This window comes from Balaenoptera acutorostrata, chromosome 19, assembly GCF_949987535.1.
Source record: "Balaenoptera acutorostrata chromosome 19, mBalAcu1.1, whole genome shotgun sequence".
Classification (NCBI taxonomy): domain Eukaryota; kingdom Metazoa; phylum Chordata; class Mammalia; order Artiodactyla; family Balaenopteridae; genus Balaenoptera; species Balaenoptera acutorostrata.
In genome coordinates, this window is record NC_080082.1 from 61,040,270 (window position 1) to 61,059,968 (window position 19,699).

At 37.6% G+C, this 19,699-nt stretch overlaps 2 protein-coding genes across 2 annotated transcripts in view; both read right to left on the reverse strand.

Moving 5' to 3' along the window:
* Positions 1 to 3,270: 3,270 nt before the first annotated feature.
* Positions 3,271 to 7,236, reverse strand: LOC102999374 (zinc finger protein 84-like). Its single transcript, XM_007179881.3, has one exon. It carries the CDS (start codon positions 6,887 to 6,889, stop codon positions 5,312 to 5,314), a length of 1,578 nt encoding a protein of 525 aa, XP_007179943.2. The 5' UTR covers positions 6,890 to 7,236; the 3' UTR covers positions 3,271 to 5,311.
* A 5,701-nt stretch (positions 7,237 to 12,937) lies between these two features.
* LOC102999640 (uncharacterized) overlaps positions 12,938 to 19,699 on the reverse strand; it is a 39,543-nt gene continuing 32,781 nt past the window's right edge. The window contains exon 11 of the mRNA XM_057533739.1: positions 12,938 to 17,924. Coding sequence (XP_057389722.1) covers positions 16,567 to 17,924 — 1,358 coding nt within the window. The 3' untranslated portion in view covers positions 12,938 to 16,566. The remainder of the gene's footprint in view (positions 17,925 to 19,699) is intronic.

A 19,699-nucleotide genomic window follows, 5' to 3' on the forward strand; every position in this document is an offset into this window, starting at 1 on the left:
CAGCATAGTCAACAAAAGCGACTCCATTTGCCATTTCTGAAGGTGCTTCCACCCTAATTCTTGAGTCCCTACTATGAGTAATGATACAGTTCACAGAGTTCCACCTCCTCTTTTTTTCCTTCCACTGCCCAGAGTTAACCACAGACTTGATGTTTCTTTTTATACTTTATGTGTATGTGAAATAAAATTCACACTTCATGGCATGACAAGAAAAATTTATTTATTTATTTATTTATATTTTTATTTTTTGGCCATGCCGCGCGGCCTATGGGACTTTAGTTCCCCAGCCAGGGATCAAATCTGGGCCCTCGGCAGTGAGAGCGCGGAGTCCTAACCACAGGACTGCCAGGGAATTCCCAGGAAAATTTAAACATAAAAAAATGTTCTCTGCCCTGTGGCCTCCCCTCTCCCCGCACTGTGCATTGTGTATCTGCATTAGGCATTGACCAAACCTGCCCCATCAGCAGAAATACCTGCTCAACCATAAACAGCGACATTCTCCCAGCATCAACAAGACAACTCCTAGATCTTCCACTTCGTTCTTAGATCAACTAATTTTTCGTTGACATGTACTTAGTCTTCTAATTTTTTATAAGTCAGTTTAGATTATATCTACCTCCCTCCCTAGACTAAAATGATGAGATCAATGTTCTTATATTACCTTTTACCTTCTTTTCCCATTTCTCTCCCAATTTTTTTACTTTTATAATTTTTTTTTAAATTGAAGTATAGCTGATTTACGATGTTGTGTTAATTTCTGCTGTACGGCAAAGTGATTCAGTTATACATATACATTATTTTTTATATTCTTTTCCATTAGGGTTTATCACAGGATATTGCATATATTTCCCTGAGTTATACAGTAGGACCTTATAGTTTATCCATCCTATATATAATAGTTTGCTTCTGCTAACCCCAACCTCCCACTCCATCCCTCCCCTCCCCCTTGGCAACCACAAGTCTGTTCTCTGTGAGTCTGTTCCTGTTTCGTAGGTAGGCTCATTTGTGTCATATTATAGATTCCACATATAAGTGATATCATATGGTATTTGTCTTTCTGACTTACTTCACTTAGTATGATAATCTCTAGGTCCATCCATGTTGCTGCAAATGGCATTATTTCTTTTTTTTTTAATGGCTGAGTAGTATTCAGTTTTATATTTTCTATAGTCATTGTTTTTAACACTTACATTAGGCTCTGTAAATAAACTCCCACAATCTACTGAAGGCTTATATCTATGGTTAAACGGATTTGTTGCTTACTCTCAGTTCTTTTGCCATCGCTTATGTTTGTCTCTTACAGATACAATTCATGTTTTAGTAATTTCTTCAAGAAGTTCATGCATGTTCTTGGATGTTCAACAATGTTTATTTGCATCTTGGTACTTAAAAGACTTACTTATTGGAGGCGAACCATTATCTTTGTTATACTGAGCCTTCTCATTTAATAGACAATCTACTTCCTTTATTTTGGTCATCTTAAAGATCTTTCAATGAAGTGATATAAATCTTTCAAATTCTCTCATAATTTTTATTGTGAATAGAGACCTTTTCAAAAGTGTTCTGATTATCGCTGGTGCCTAGCACTCCACTGAAGTTGCATATTGACCAAGTATCTAGAGAATTCTACTAGATTCTTTTTTTTTCTTTTTTCTTGAAGTATAGTTGATTTACAATGTTGAGTTAATTTCTGCTGTACAGCAAAGTGATTCAGTTATATATATATATATATATATATATATATATATATATATACACACACACACACACACACACACACACATTCTTTTTTTATGTTCTTTTCCATTATGGTTTATCACAGGATATTGAATATAGTTAGTTCCCTGTGCTATACGGTGGACTCTCATTATTTTACATGGTTGTCTGTGGGCTCTCCTCTTTCCACATAGGCAATCACATCATCTGCAAATAATGACAATTTTTTTTGTTTCCAATTTTTAAACCCTTTAGTTGTTATTACTGTCGTGCTGTGCTGGTTAAGACCTCCAGCAGAGTGTTAAGCAGGAATAGAGGCAGCAGACTTGTGTACCTCAATGGTGAGCAACTAAGGAACATCTTCAAAGTTTCATCATTAAATATGATGTTAGCTATAAAGTTCTGGTAGCTAATATCTATTAAGTTAAAGAAGATATATTTACACCAGTTTTGCTGAGCAGGTTTTTTTTTTCTGTAACCAACTTGATTTTTATCTGCATTTTGAGTGCCAAGGTTCTTGCAATGTTATTCTTTTCAAATATACTTTTATTGATGTAAAATTTCACAAAATATAAAATTAACCATTTCAAAGTATACAATTCAGTGACCACTTACTCCATTGACAATGTTATGCAACCACCACCTCTACCTAGTTCCAAAACATTTTCATCATTCTAAAAGAAAACTACATATCCATTAATCATTCAGTCTCAATTTCCCCTTCCCCCCAGGTCCTGGTAACCACCAATTTGCTTTATGTCTCTATAGATTTACCTATTCTTCATATTTCATATAAACAGAAATACAATATGTGATCTCTTGTGTCTGGCTTCTTTCACTCAGTGTACTGTTTTTGAGGCTTATTCATGTTATAATGTATATCGATACTTCACTTGTATAGGTGATTAATATTCCATTACACATATATGTATAGGTACATGTATATACACATACCACATTCTGTTTTTCCAGTAACCCACTGCTGGGCATCTGGGTTGTTTCCACCTTCTGGCTATTGTGAATAGTGCTGCTATGAATAACCTTATGCAAGTATTTAAGTACCTGTTTTCAATTTCCTTGGGTATATACCCAAGAGTGGAATTCCTGGGTCATATAGTAATTCTATATTTAACTTTTTAGAGGGACTACCAACTTTTTTTTCCATAGCAGTGGAACCATTTTACATGCCAGCAATGTGCAAGAGTTCCAATTTCTGCAATGTTATTCTTTTTTTTTTTTTTTTTTTTTTTTATTTATTATTTTTGGCTGTGTTGGGTCTTCGGTTCGTGCGAGGGCTTTCTCCAGTTGCGGCAAGCGGGGGCCACTCTTCATCGCGGTGCGGGGACCGCTCTTCATCGCGGTGCGCGGGCCTTTCTCTATCGCGGCCCCTCCCGTCGCGGGGCACAGGCTCCAGACGCGCAGGCTCAGCAATTGTGGCTCACGGGCCCAGCTGCTCCGTGGCATGTGGGATCTTCCCAGACCAGGGCTCGAACCCGTGTCCCCTGCATTAGCAGGCAGATTCTCAACCACTGCGCCACCAGGGAAGCCCTGCAATGTTATTCTTAATATTAGAAAAATACCAGGCATTTTAGGAAATGCTAAGAGGAAAGGAAGTGTTTGTAGTGCCCAAGGACATGTTATAATAACGATTCCAAAGTTCCTGTTAGACACAGCAGTGGAAATACAAGCACTTGAGCTCACCACACATAACCCTGTCTTCTTCCCTCCTTCAGTCTCATGTGCTGCTTGTTTTTTAGTATTTTATGTACATCTTTTATCATCTTTGGATATTTCAAAAATAAGGCTCTAGAAAAATGTAGGCTTCAAGAAATGATGTATCATCACAGTTGGCAGAAATACTACAAAAGACAGTAAAGATAAGGACAACAAACTTATGCGGTGTAATTCTTTAGACTTATTAATGAGTCAAATTACATATTAAATTTTGATTTATAAGGAAATAGAACATTTCTATTTATATTAGATTATATTACTCAACATTCTATGCCTATGCTGGAAATTCATTAAACCCTAAAAATTACATTCTTCACGTAATTCCAAAAATAAAAATAAAATTAAATACATAAAGTCCATTTTATGTAGTATATAGTCTACAACATAACCCTTACAAACCTTGGTCGAAATCCAACTGATCCATATGTTCTGATTTTTTTCTATATTCAAACAGCATTGTATTTGCAGTGAAAATACCTAATATTTGTAGTAGAATATTCTCTGGAATCCTTTCTAAAACAATTATATTAAACCCTTAGAAAATTATTTCATTCTAGAGTTCCCAGGTTTTACTTAATTACTCAAATCTAGAATGCCACCAAATGTAGAAAAGCCCTAACAATGAAATGATGACATTCCATCAACTGTAACATGCATCACAGTTTAAGATACAGTCAGATGTGAAGAAATAAAACCATGAAATGCAAAAATAAAATATAATTTATCACTGATGCTTTTGCCACATTCATAAAGTCTCTGTGTAGAGCAAATTGTTTCTATTTTCAAGAGCTCATGGTGCTTAATGATAGCCAATCCTCCATAGGAAGCATTTTCAGTGACTATAATCACAGTTTTTCTGTAATGTATGAGTTTACTGAAGTAGAAGTTTACTGGAGTAAAATAGAAATATAATTCCTTAAGGATTTTATAACTTCATTGAATCCAGAAATTATCCCCCTGAGAACAGGGTCTTTCTGCTATATGAGTTAGTGGGCAATTAAGGAGCTCTGAATTGTAAATAAAGCATTTTGACAATTACTGCAATTCGTACCCTTTTGTGGCCAAAGGCAGACTTTAACTATATCTACTGGATTCTCTCCTGAATTAAGCAACTGGTGTTTAACATGTCACTTTCAAAAGCTTTCCACATTCCTTGTTTCAAAAAGATTTATCTATTATATGAATCTGTGGATGATTAGTGAGCTTTGACATCTATATGAAGGATGTACTACATTTACTACATTAACAAGGCTTTCCTCCTATCTGGGTTGTTGATGTAAGGAAGATATGCATTATCGGAAGATATGCATTAAGACTACCACATTCACTGCACCTACAGGATCTCTCTCCTGTACAAGATGTTCATCTCTTGTACAAGATGTTCAAAGAGTTTTGACTTTCTAGGGAATACTCTCATTATCACAACATTCCTGAAATTTTTATTTTTATGTACAATGAGATGTAATTTTTCTTAGCTTGGCTGCATTCACTGCAACTGTAGGGTCCCTCTCCTGAATGAATACCATAATGTCTAACAAATAAGACTTGAAAAAGAATAATTTCCCACTTTCCCTGCATCCATAGGTTTTTGCCTCCTAAATGCATAGGCTGTGACTTTCAAATAAAGTCTTTTGACAACTGCTGCCTTTATAATGTTTCTTTTTTGGTGAGATTCCCTAAGGTATAATGAGGAGATGTCTTCAGATGGAAGAGGTACAACTTTCATTCCATATATAAGGTTTCTTTCCTACAAGAGTTCCAAAAGAGTCTATATAATCAGAGACTTCATAGGCATTTCTATTCTGTATGAGTTCTCTGAGTAGATAAGATTAATCAAAAGAGCTTTCTCACATTCCCACAGTCATTGCGTAGAGGATTTTCCTCTATGCTGAGTTCGCTGATGATTAGCAAGAGCTGATTTCCGAAAGAAGGCTTTCTGACATTCAATGCACCCATAGGGTCTCTCTCCTGTGTGAGTTCTCCGGTGACCAATGAGAGTTGACAAAGTAGCAAACGCTTTCTTACAATTGCAGCATTCATATGGTCTCTCTCCTGTATGAATTCTCTGATGTACAGTAAGATAGGATTTAGCTGTGAAAGCTTTGTCACATACACTACATTTGAACGGTTTCTCACCTGTATGGGTTCTCTGATGTATAATGAAAGTTGACTTACAGGACAGAACCTTCCCACATTCACTGCATCCATACGATTTTACTCCAGCATGACAATTTTGTAGATGGTTAGTGAGACCTGACTTCTGGATGAAAGCTTGTTGACATTCATTACATCCATAAGGCCTCTCTCCTGTGTGAATTCGCTGATGAATCATGAGATGTGCCTTAGTGGAGAAGGCTTTCTCACAATTTAAGCATTCATATGGTCTCTCTCCTGTATGAATTCTCTCATGTACAATGAGATGTGCCTTTGATGTGAAGGCTTTATCACATGCACTGCATTTGAAGGGTTTCTCACCTGTATGGCTTCTCCGATGTATAATGAGAGTTGACTTAGAGGACAAAACCTTCCCACATTCACTGCATTCATGGGATTTCCCTACTGCATGATGAGTTTTCTTATGATTACTGAGATCTGACTTCTGGATGAAGGCTTGTGGACATTCACTGCATCCATATGGTCTCTCTCCTGTGTGAATTCGCCAATGAATCAGGAGCTGAGCCTTTTTTGAGAAGGCTTTCTCACAATCTAAGCATTCGTATGGTTTCTCTCCTGTGTGAGTTCTCTGATGTACAGTGAGATGTGTCCTAACCATGAAGGCTTTATCACATACTCTGCATCTGAAAGGTCTCTCTCCTGAATGAGTCCTCTGATGTAAAATGAGTTTTGACCTCCAAGGAAAAGTTTTCCCACATTTGTTGCATCCATAGGATTTCCCTTCTCTGTGACGGGTTTTCTGATGATAGATTAGTGCTGACTTTGTAATGAAGGATTTCTGACATTGACTACATCCAAATGGTGTCTCTCCTGTGTGAATTCGCTGATGAATCAGGAGCTGAGACTTTTTTGAGAAGGCTTTCTCACAATCCGAGCATTCGTATGGTTTCTCTCCTGTGTGAGTTCTCTGATGTACAGTGAGATGTGTCCTAACCATGAAGGCTTTATCACATACTCTGCATCTGAAAGGTCTCTTTCCTGAATAAGTTCTCTGATGTAAAGTGAGTTGTTTTGACTTCCAAGGGAAAGTATTCCCACATTTGCTGCATCCATAGGACTTCCCTTCTCTGTGACGGGTCTTCTGATGATAGGTGAGCACTGACTTTGTAATGAAGACTTTCTGACGTTGATTGCATCCATATGATTTCTCTCCTGTGTGAGTTTCCTGATGAGTAATTAGCTTTAACTTACTGGGAAAGGCTCTCTTACAATCACAGCATTCATGGGATTTCTTTCCTGCATGAGTTCTCCAAGGCATGGTCATGAGTGGTTTACAAGTATTCACTGCACTTTTGTTGCATCCATATAGTTTCTTGCCTAAAGAAGTTGAGTTATAATTAGCAAGCTCTGACGTCTAGATTAAAGCCAGAGTACCCACGGCAGAATGAGCAAGACAGCAAAAGAAGGGTTTTTTTCATTTACTATAAAAAATATTAGTGAGACAATCAGTAGAATCTGAATAAACTCTGTAGATTGGATAATAGTTCTGTATCAATATTAATATTCTGATTTTGATAACTGTATTCTGTTTATATTTTTTAAATGACCTTGTTTCTAGGAAACACACACTTAAGTATTTAGGGGTAAAGAGTTCAGGAAAACAATATGTACCTCTGTGTGTGTGTGTGTGTGTGTGTGGTGTGTGTGTGTGTAATGACAGATAGATAGACTATGATAAAGCAAATGTGGTAAAATTATCACTTAAGGAAATCTGCAAAAACAATGTACATAAAATTTGTGTATAATCTTGGGATTTCACATTAAGTCTAAACCATTTAGAAATAAATATTTTCAAAAAAAAAGAAAATAAAATAAAGGAAGACATTTACATAAAACTATATAGGAGGATTACTCATAAAGGCCTAAATGCAGAATGAATAAATTGTTGTATATTCACACAACGGCAACCGGCACAGTACACTGGTATTCTTGATCTAAATGCTCGTTATACAGTGTGCTGATTGTAAAAATTAACTATGTTATACTTCAAACATTTTTATACAAAGAAGTAAACAAAAATGTAGGCAGTAGTCAGGAAATGCTCATGTGTAGGAGACCCTGGAAGGAATTTGGATATTATACTAATAGTAACAGGATGCCATTCAAGGTAATAGTACGAGAGAGATGTCCTAGTTGTCACTTTAAAAATGTCATCCTGGACTTCCTTGGTGGTGCAGTGATTAAGAATCCACCTGCCAATGCAGGGGACACGGGTTTGATCCTTGCTCCGGGAAGATCCCACACGTGGCGAGCAACTAAGCCCGTGAGCCACAACTACTGAAGCCTGCACAACTAGAGCCCGTGCTCCACAACAAGAGAAGCCACCACAATGAGAAGCCCGCACACTGCAACAAAGAGTAGCCCCCGCTCACCGCAACTAGAGAAAGCCCACGCGCAGCAACAAAGACCCAATGCAGCCTAAATAAATAAATAAATAAATAAATAAATAAATAAAATTAAAATTCACCTTTAAAAAATATGTCATCCTTTGCGTATCTGTATCACAAGGTCTTAAATCTTGTGACATAAATACTTTTTTAGGTTTGTAGACTGTGGTTGTGAAAATTGGTAATGATCTGCTATGTCATATAGCATTTTTCTTAGATTATACTTTAGATCTTTCTCTCTACCCTTCCACTTGAAGACTGCTATTTCTGTATGATGGTTTATCTTCCCATACCCCTTTTTTCTTTCCAAGTAACTGTCAAAACCTTATGTCTTGGGCTTCCCTGGTGGCGCAGTGGTTGAGAATCTGCCTGCTAATGCAGGGGACACGGGTTCGAGCCCTGGTCTGGGAAGATCCCACATGCCACGGAGCAGCTGGGCCCGTGAGCCACAACTACTGAGCCTGCGCGTCTGGAGCCTGTGCCCCGCAACGGGAGGGGCCGCGATAGTGAAAGGCCCGCGCACCGCGATGAAGAGCGGTCCCTGCACCGCGATGAAGAGTGGCCCCCACTTGCCGTAACTAGAGAAAGCCCTCGCACGAACCGAAGACCCAACACAGCCAAAAATAAAGAAATAAATAAATAAAGTAGCTATAAAAAAAAAATTCTAAAAAAAAAAAAACCTTATGTCTTTAAAAATCCAGATGTTTCTGAAGTTTATGTTCATGACCTTTGGGGGAGAGTAGCTCGAAACACTGACTTTCCTTACTTACTATTTATAAATAAATAAAAATAGTAAAATTTAAAAAATCATCTGGTTATTATATGGAGAATAGAGAGAAATAAGATTAAAGAAGTGAGAGTATCTTCAAGTAAACTATAAAAATTTTGGCAAAAAATACTGGACATTGAGGCTTGAGTGAAAACAATAATTACAGAAAAGAGGGGAGGCCCTCGGGATATAATGAGACAGGAAGACCAGACTTGGTAATGGATTAAATTTGTGGTGCGAGTGAAAAGAGGAACGAAAAGTGACATGAATTTGAGGTAGGTATTAGATCTCTAAGTGCAGAAAGGAAGTATCCAGGTGACTATATGAGGATAAGGGAAGGCTTGGCCTGTAGACAGAAATTTGGGGGTCATCAGCATATAAATAGTATTGTTAAGGTCATGAAATTTAATGAAATTACACTGCTAACAAATGATAGAAATAGACAAAGATGAAGCTTTATGCTTTCCAACTCTGAAAACTTTAGAAGATGCCCAGAGCATGGAGAAAGTCCATCCATCAGACACAACCAATGACTACAAAGGAAAGATGCCAACTAAAGTCTTGAAAAAATATCTGGGGGAAGCAGGTTAAAATAAAGGACCCTCAGCTTCTCACCTGAAGTGTAGTTATCCTATCTTACTGATTATTTCTTCTCTAATTATTTCTGAAAGCAATAGCCAATGAACCTTCCCAAAGCTCCAATATCATACCTAGAGACCACCACTGTGGTCAACATTCCCACCTTCTAGCTTGCTGTGATACATTCTCACATGGCCCACAGAAAGCCACCTGCACAGTGGACCAAATCTCCTTACCCCGGGATAAAAGGTGCTGCTGTATTAACTGGAAGAACTGTTACATTATTTGACCAGGTAAAAGAAGTGAAAACAAGAGATGTGGAGAAAACAGGAACTGACATTGCCAAAGAGGAAGCAGAAGAAAAGGAGGAAGTCTGGATGCTGCAAAGAAAATAATATTCTACTGAACACTGAATCAAACCAAAAGAGAGAAAAAGAGGCACGTCTTTCTTGCAACAGCAAGCAAGAGAGCCTTGCCAATGATTTAGGTATTTGTAATGACCTTCAGAGTTTTAGCCTTGTTAAACACATATGGAAGGGTCAACACTTCATGGCTAACAACTTTACTTTCAAGGTCTCCCATCTTGCTGCTTCTCAGTTGCTCACTCACTTGAAAAGTACTGACACTGCATTTCATCTTCTACTCTCCATGGCTCTTTTCCGGGTTTGAAATTAAGGATTATATCTGCTTTGGTAGCCTGATAGCCTGTTCATGGGCAATGACAAAGACTTGGACACTTACAATTGGACTTGGTGGGGACGTCTAGGAAGAGTACAGAATGTTTCAGGAATGGACACACTTTCACCTTGGCATATTAAAGATCTAATGGAGGTGAAAGCATGTTAATTTCCACCTGGGAACAGAAGAGGGTCTGAGAATCTATTGTCTATAAACTCAAGTTCAGTATCTTGAAGCCCTTTGGAAGCTAGGGCAACTGAAAAAGGAAAGGCTATTATTGGCTGTGTGCTCCGAATGATAGGGCAATCATCTTTAACTAGTGTCACAGGTTACTAGAATTCTCCAACAACACATCCTGGTACAGGTTCTTCTGAGCAGAACCTAGTGGCTATCACTCCTCCCAGGTAAAGTCCACAGAAATATACTCAAATGATACTAATTCCTGTAATTATCATACATTCTTCTTCCAATGTGTGGTGACCATTACTGATGAGAAAAAGACCTACAGGTATATGTTCTGGCTGTTTTCATCATAAGTTACAAAGGCTATATCTCTGTGTCATAGTTCTCATTAGTCATTATGGAAAGAAGTAAAATGCTATTTTATCTATCTTGCAATTGAACACTTAATTATCAACTAATCCAGTAAATCAGAAGTTTTTGAAAGGCATATTCACTATATCCTGCAGGTAAAATATCCCTAAAACAGTAATCTCTGTAAAATATTTTTAACATATATTTAAAAGGTGGAGAAGAACTAAGTGCTCATATAAACACAGCAAAAATCTGTCCTCAAGGAGCTTTTATCCTGAACACTTTTCAACAAATAGAACAAACAATAGAATCAGATACGAAATGACTACACATGCAGGAATTATCAGGTCAGAATATTATGAATGTTTAATATAAAGCTTTAATATATTGAGAAATAAGATATCTAAAATATGGGGAAGGAATAAGATATTATTAAAATGACCATTTAGATGTGTATAAACCAGCAGAAAAATTTAAAATAAAGTACAGTCGATCCTCATTATTCGTGGATTTATTGTGAATTCACCTACCTGCTAAAATTTCTTTCTAACTCAAAATCAATAATCATGGCACTTTCATGAACATTTGCAGACATGCATAGAATAGTTTGAGCAATGAATAATTTGAGTTGCCCAATGTGTATGTTCCCAGCTAAGTCTGAACAAAATGATGTTCTGCCTTCTTATTTCAGCTCTGCTATTGTAAACAAGTGTCCTTTTCGTGGTCTACTTAGTGTCACGTTTTTCTCATTTTTATACATTTTTTTTGGTAATTTTGTTGTTTAAAATGGCCCCCAAGCACAGTGCTCAAGTACTGTCTAGTGTTTTTAAGTGCAAGAAGGCAGTGATGTACCTTATGGAGCAAATATATGTGTTAGATAAGCTTTGTTCAGGCAAGAGTTATAGTGAGTTTAATGTTAATAAATGAATGATACATATTAAATAAGGTGTCTTTATGCAGAAACACACATAAAACAAGGTTATCCACTGATTGACTGACACAAATGTAACCAGCGGCTCGCAGATACCTAGTCCATAATCCCCCTAGGAGAAATGGTTCAATATTTGCTAATTCAGTGTTCACAGTGATTTTATAGAATGTAAGTACAGTGAATAACAAGAATCAACTGGATACTAAAACTAAAATTAGAGACCAATTAACAAACTAATAGCCATATAGATACGGCTGAAGAATCAGTATACTCGAATAAAGAATGCAAAGAGATAAAGTATATGAAAGAGAGGGTGAGAAATAATGGAGGTGAGTTCTAAAATTTAAATGGATGTACAAAAGACTTGAATAGCCAGGGCAACCTCGAAGAAGAAAAAAACTGGAGGGCATAACCCTATCAGATCTCAGGGACTTATTTTAGTAAAAACCTACTGTAATTAGTCAGTGCTGTATTATTAGTACAAGGATAGTAAATACAACAATGGAACAAAATACAAAGATCCGGGGGCTTCCCTGGTGGCACAGTGGTTGAGAATCTGCCTGCCAATGCAGGGGACACGGCTTTGAACCCTGGTCTGGGAAGATCCCACATGCCACGGAGCGACTGGGCCCGTGAGCCACAACTACTGAGCCTGCGCGTCTGGAGCCTGTGCTCTGCAACAAGAGAGGCCGCGATAGTGAGAGGCCCGTGCACCGCGATGAAGAGTGGCCCCCACTTGCCACAACTAGAGAAAGCCCTCGCACAGAAGCGAAGACAACACAGCCAAAAATAAATTAATTAATTAATTTAAAAAAATGTACTTAAAAAAAAATACAAAGATCCTGGAAAAAAGATTCAGTATACACTACCATCCAGTTTATGACACAATGCCAACGTAATTCAGTGGGGAAAAAGAACGGTCTTTTCAATAAACTGTACTAGTTCAACTGGATAACAATATGGAGAGAAAAAGAAGGAACTTTCATCCCATGCCTCACACACAGGGAAAAATAAATTCAAAATGGATCACAGGTCTAAATATAAATAGTAAAATATTTAAATTTCTAGGGGAATATTTACATGACTATCACGAGATATGCAAAGATTTCATAAACAAGATGCAAAAAGCACTAACTAGGAAGGGAAATCTTGACAATATTGGGTTATTAGCGGGCATGACAGATCTTTACCAATTCTCACAACCATGGTCCACTTTAAAAACATCATTCTGTGTGTGCTTGTCAGTTATACTGGTAAGATCTTATGTAACATAAAGGTAGCCTACCAGTGGTTGTAGGCAAAGTTTATCACTTTAATTGCTTGTATTAGAAAAAAGAGAAAGGTGTAAAATCAATAATCTAATTCTCACTTTACAAGGCTAGGGGGAAAAAAACCAAATTGAACCTTAAGTAGAAGAAAAAAACTTAAAATGCTATATAAGGTTACTAAATTTGGTACATCCATAGCAAGATTGATTAAGAAAAAAGAGAGAAGACAAATTAAAACAAAGTGATGAAAAACTAATCAACACTACAATTCCTAAAGGCATTACAAGGACAACTTGGTTTCTATTTTTTAATGACAAAGCACATTTACACACATTGTAGTGAAAGTGCTGAAAACCAAAGACAAAAAATAAATCTTGGAAACAGCCAAAGGAAAAAAAGACACATTAGATACAAGGAAAGAGTAATATGAATGATTGTTGACTTCTAACCAGAAACAATTCTGGGAGGCGAGAAGATACTAGATTCATACTTTTTAAATGATAGAGGAGAAGCACTGTCAATTTAGAATTCTATTTCCAGGGAAAATATTATTTAAAAATGAGTGTGAAATAAAGACATTTTAAAATAAACAAAATCTGAGAGAATTCACTACCAAAAGACCTGCAGAATCCCACAGTAAATTATAATTTCTATAATCCACTCGACACAACCTTCTTGAGCATATGTAGTATTTATAATAGCTGTTTTAACATCATTTTCTGCTAATTCTATCATCCATGTCATTTCTGGGTCTCATTAATTTCTTATTTATACTTTTTTCCTCTTTTTAAATTGCTTTTTAATTTTTTCATTTTTTATTGGTTTTAAAATTTTTGTTGTTTTGTTTCAATTTTTTTTCCTTCTTTTTTTGGTTTTTCTGGGTCTCTTTCTATCGACTTTCCTTCATGTTTATGGGTGCTATTTTCCTGCTTCTTGGCATACCGGGGTAGGTTCTAATTAGATTTCAGACTTTGTGAATTTTACATTACTGGTTGATGGACTGCTTCCTATTCCTTTTGAATACTATTGAGCTTTGTCCTGAGAAGCAGTAAATTACTTAGAAGCAGTTTATTTTTTTAGTGGTTTGCATTATGCTTTGGTAGGAGAGTTCAGAGGAGCCTTTACTCTAGATCCAATTTGAGCCACCCACTGAGACAATGCTCTTCTGAAGTTCCACTGTGAGTCTCCAAATGTTAAGGAGGTGTTTCCATTTCAGTTGGTGGAAACACAAATTATTCCCAACTTTGTGCAAGCTCCAAGGATGGTTCTGCTTGTTCATTTCCAGTGGTTCTTTCTCCAGCCTAGGGAGTTTCCTCACATATATGTGCTGATTATAACTTAAAAACTTGTGGAGGAACTCTAGAACTCTGACCTAGAAATTGCCCTCCTACTGCCCCTCCCCTGAGCTACTCAAACAAATAATCTAAAAACAATACTCACCATAGCCCTGCTCCTAATCTCATTATTGGCAATTAGCCTGGCCTATGAATGAACTCAAAGAGGACTAGAATGAACTGAATATGGTATTTAGTTTAAAACAAATGATTTCGACTCATTAGATTATGACTAAATTCATAATTACCAAGTGCCTTTAGTATATATAAATATTATAGCTTTCACAGTATCTCTTGTAGGACTGCTAGAACTCTGGAACTCTCCCACTCTCTGGGCACAGCTCTCTCCTCTCCTGTCATCTGCCCCATGGATTGATTTCAGCCACACTGAATTCTACTAACTCTAAACTCTGTCTCAATTCAAGGAGACTGAGATCTTTGGGGGCTCCTCCTCCTTATGCTGCAGAATGGAAACTCTCTCCAGGCAGTAGCCTGCGGGCAATCAAAAGGCTTACTTCATTTGTTTTCTTTCTCTCGGAGATAGCTGTTCTGAGCTCCCTATTATCCAACTTCTGAAAAAGTCCGTTCACATATTTTGTCTTTTCTTGTTGTTATTTAAGGTAGGACGATATATACATCATACTGTTGAAGAAAAAGGAGTTGTTGGAGTTGGCTGTGAAAAATACTGGTCAGGATTTAGGTTCATTATGATATATGTGGATGTATTAATTTGTGCAATTTCAGAATAGATACAAACGTATGTTTGGTAGTATTTCTAGCAGCATAAATCTCATATTCCTTTAGGATATTTAAGATTTCTTTTCCAGTGCTGAGAATTTGATCTATACATTTCAAGAGCATTCCACGGTGTTCACATCTAACAATCAGTGTAAGATTCTCTGATTAAAGAAAAAATGTTAATGTACTTAGATCATAATTACTTTAGATAATTATTTCTCTGGAAACATGCTTTTCCAAATTTACTTAAGGGCTAGGTAGGAATTTATCAAAGTGTAAATTCTCTGAAATCTAATGTTTTTGTGGTAGGCAAAATAATGGCAAATCCCAAAGATGTTCATGTCCTAATTCCTAGAATCTGTAAATATGTTACATTGCATGGTAAAGGGGAATTAAGGTAGAAGATGGAATTAAGTTATTTTAGGACCATATAAATTGTTTCTAGAGTTTTAAACGTTCACAGAGAGAAACCTCAGAATGGATTGTACCCAGAGCCTATCAACACTAGATTTAGAAGATGAGATTTGGCACTCCTGAGCTGATCAGTTTTAGGTTAGGTTTTGGACTCTGAGTTGGTCCTGTAACGGGCTGAGATATCTGGAGATGCTAAGATAGGATGAATCCATTTGCATGAGGGATAGACACGAATCACTGGGTGCCAAAGGGTGGCCTCTGGTAGGCAGAATGATGGCCTCCCAAAGATGTCTACATCCTTATGTCTAGGACCTGTGAACATGTTATATTATAAGGCAAAGGGGACACAAAGTAGCAGATGGACTTAAAGCTGCTAATTAGCTGACTTTAAGATAGGAGATTATCCTGGATTATCTGGGTGGGCCCAATGTAATCACAAGGGTCCTTAAACGTGGAAGGAGGAGACAGAAAAATGAGTGTTGGAGGGATGAAAGAGTTGACCAGCCATTGCTGGCTCTGAGGAAGGAAAGGGGCCACAAGCCATAGAATTTGGGCAGCTTCTAGAAGCTGGAAAAGCAAAGAAACAGATTCTCCTCTAGAGCCTCCAAGAAGAAATGCAACCCTGCTAACAACCTTGCTTTTGGCCCAGAGATGCATTCTGGACTTCAGAGCTCCAGGATAATAAATTGTGCTGTTATGAGACGCTGAGTTTGTGAAAACTGGTTACAGTAGCCGTAAGAAACTAATATAGCTGTCCTTCTACATTCATTATATTCTTAGGTTTTCACTGCACAATGCAATTCCTGGTGTCCAAGAAGATTTCCTTTATTTACAAAAGTCTTTCCCACTTTCCAAGGTAAAACTGTGATACATGACTTAGTTTGGTGATAGAATTCCCATTTTTTATTGCCTTTGGGGGATTTTTCTTCTCTATGAGTGCTTCCACATTTTACTAAACATGTCTTCCACCTTCAGTGCCTCTACAGTTGTCTTTCTATGCTCCTCTGACAAGTGATAAGGTACAATTTATCATTAAAAACCATCATACTCTAAGGTTTTGGTCCTGTGGGAATTCTTTGATATCAACTGCAATATCACCTCTAGGAAAAGGCTTCCCCACAAGAGCTGCATTTCTGCCCAATGTGATCTCGTTGATATTTACTAAGTCTAACTTCTCACAGAAGTGTTCTCCACAACCACCCCATCCACAGCATTTCTGTCCTAAGCAAGCTCTGACACATAATGAATGTGGGGAGGATTCTTGCTCAAGGCTTTTTCCCATCTCAGGTATCTGAGGTTTTTTTTTTTCCTACACAATATCTGTAACATATAAGACATAATTTATTACTGAAGGGGTTGTCGCATTCACTGCATTTGCAAGGCTTAGTCCCTGTGTAAATTCCCGATTTTCTACTGAGGCTTGACTTCTTGGAAAAGGCTGGTCCACAATCACTACATTTCTGCCCCCTAGGAACTCGCTGATGTTTAATAAGGGCTGGGTTCCCGAAAAAGACATTTCCACAGGCACTGCGTTCATAGGGTTTTGCTCCTGTACGAGTTCACTCATGAATAAAGAGCTATGACTCACTGAGGAAGGTTTCTCCAGCTTTGGGGAATCCACAGCTTTCTCTCTTATATGAGTTTTCTTATGTTTGATGAGGACTGACATGTGGGCAAAGGCTTTGCCACATTCACTGCAGGCATATGGTCTCTCTCCGGTGTGAGTCCGCTGGTGCTGAATGAGCTTTGACTTGCTTCTGAAGGCTTTTTCACAATCACTGCATTCATATGGTTTCTCTCCCGTATGAATTCTCTGATGCTTGGTGAGGTCTGACTTAAAAAAGAACGTTCTTCCACATTCGCTGCATTTGTAAGGCTTCTCTCCTGTGTGAAGTCTCTGATGTGCAATGAGGTATGCCTTCTGGGAAAAGGCTTTCCCGCACACACTGCAACCATATAATTTCTCTCCAGTATGAGAGCGCTGATGTCTGTTGAGCCGGCACTTCCGGCTGAAGGCTTTTCCACATTCACTGCATCCATACGGTTTCTCTCCTGTATGAGTTCGCTGATGGACCATTAGCTGTGACTTCCTGGAAAAGGCTTTCCCACATTCATTACATTCATGGGGTTTCTCTCCTGTATGAGTTCTCTGATGTTCAGTGAGCTGAATCTTCCTCATGAATGTTTTCCCACATTCATTGCATCCATGGGGTTTCTCTCCTCTTTCAGTTCTCTGATGTCTAATGAGCTGTGCCTTCCTGGAGAAGGCTTTCCCGCACTCACTGCATGTGTGTGGTTTCTTTCCTGGATAAATTTTTTCATGGTCATTGAGCTGTGATTTAGTGCTACTGGGTTTCACACAGCCATGGTATTTAATTCTGGTAAGAGTTCTGTTATGCTGGAGGTAGAGAGATGATTTCCCATATCCACTGAACTCATCAGAATCCTTTCCTGCATATCTTCTATTCTCAATAACAAAACCTGAATGTGATTTCAAACTTCTACAATGTGGGCCAAAATTATTGTATCTTTGTGTTAAAGGAACCAGACTTTTGCATAAATCGAAATTATTTCCAAGTGCATAACTTTGCTGATATCTTTCCAAAGTTTTAATCCCGTTTTGGTTTTCTGGGTGCCATTGCATAGGGTCAATCTCCCATATTTCTTCTAGGAAAAAGAACAATGAAAACATCCATGATAATTTTAGGGGGTAAAAAAAGGTACAAAAATGCCATGGTTTGGGCTAGCTCTTATAAGATCCCAGTCTAAGAGAAATGTCCACTGTGGAAATGTAACCTATGGTCTGTGAAAAATGACAATATTGCATGCTGCAACTAAGGAGCTGGTGAGCTGCATCTAAGGAGCCTGCCTGTTGCATCTAAGACCTGGTGCAACCAAATAAATACATAAATAAATATTTTTTAAAAAGAGACAATATTATAAAACAGTAAAAGGAAAAACAGCTATTTTAGAAACAATGATGGGCAGTCTACAATGAATAAATATAATGTGGGATGCTTTCCAAATAGAACCTCGCAAAATGGGGACAGAAGTAGAAATAGAACCACACTGTGATTGGAATACAAAAAAAGAAGATGGAAGGGATGGATCCATCCATCCAACAAACATTGAATGGGTTGGCGTTTGGGAATATACTAGAATATTAGAATAATATATCAGAATATTAGAATTAGTATGTTACTACAGTTTGACTAATATATTCTGTCTCCATGGAGCTGTCATTCTAGTAACAAGAGAGAAAGAGAGCAAGAATCAAGAGGTAATCAAAGTAGTAAGAAAATTACAGAACATGAAAAATGGTATGAAGGAGGTGATAGAGTAGTGGAAGGTCAATCTTAGACAAAGTAGTCATCCTCGAGAGAAGAAAAAGTTAAGCTGACATCACAGGACTAGAATGAGCAATGTTATGCAAATAACTACATGAAGACTATTCCAAGAGGAAACAGGCAATGCAAAAACCCAAAGGCAAAAAAAACTTACGCATGATAGAGAAACATAAGGGAGTCTGGCATACTTGGACTATCCTGAGCTTGAGGGAAGTAGAAATAGATAAGTTTGGAAAGGTTGGTAGAATTGAGAGCATATAGATCTTGTAAACTGTTAAAAACTGGATTTTATGCTAAGAACAATAGCAGGAAGCGACCAAAACATTTTTGACAGAGGTACAACAGGTTTTGAATTGATATTTCCAAAAGGTCACATGACTCATAGGGAGAATGAATTGGAGAAATGAAATTGTTGAGAAAACACACAGGAGGCTACGGTAGAGTTCCAGCAAGAGATAATAGTAGCCTCAGCATGGATGACTACCAAGGAGATGAAAAAATGTACAAAAACAAAGTATGCATGATGGAAGAGGAAAAGATAAGTATAGAGGAAGGAAAGCTAAGACTCACCATCACAATGAGCTCTGGAGGTAGAAAAGGGAAGAATCAAGGACAGGGCCTCAAGATGCGGCTGAAGCATCTGTTTAGGAGCTGGTGCCATTTAATAAGATGAGGAAGAATAAAGACATAGGTTTGGCATCTGTGGGAAATCAAGTGCTCCATTTTGAGGTACACATCAGGTTTGAGATGACTAATACACACTCAAGAGAAAATATGATGTACCTGGCTGGATCTATGAGTGTGGAGAAAGTTTTAGACTTAAGATAATAATTTTAAGTCATGAGTATACAAATATTATTTAAATATCTGGGCTGCATGAAACTAGATGAGATCATTTAAGAAGAACGAGTAGAGAAAGGGGAGGGCGCAGGACAAGAGCATTCCAAGTTTAAGAGTTTGGGGAGAGGAATAAGCAGAGAACGTGAAAAGTCCATCCAGAGACATCAAACCATATCTATGCTGATCAAACAAATAAGCAACATGGGTTTTAGTAACAAAGGGTTACAACTGGAAAATCAGAATATAGGATCTACA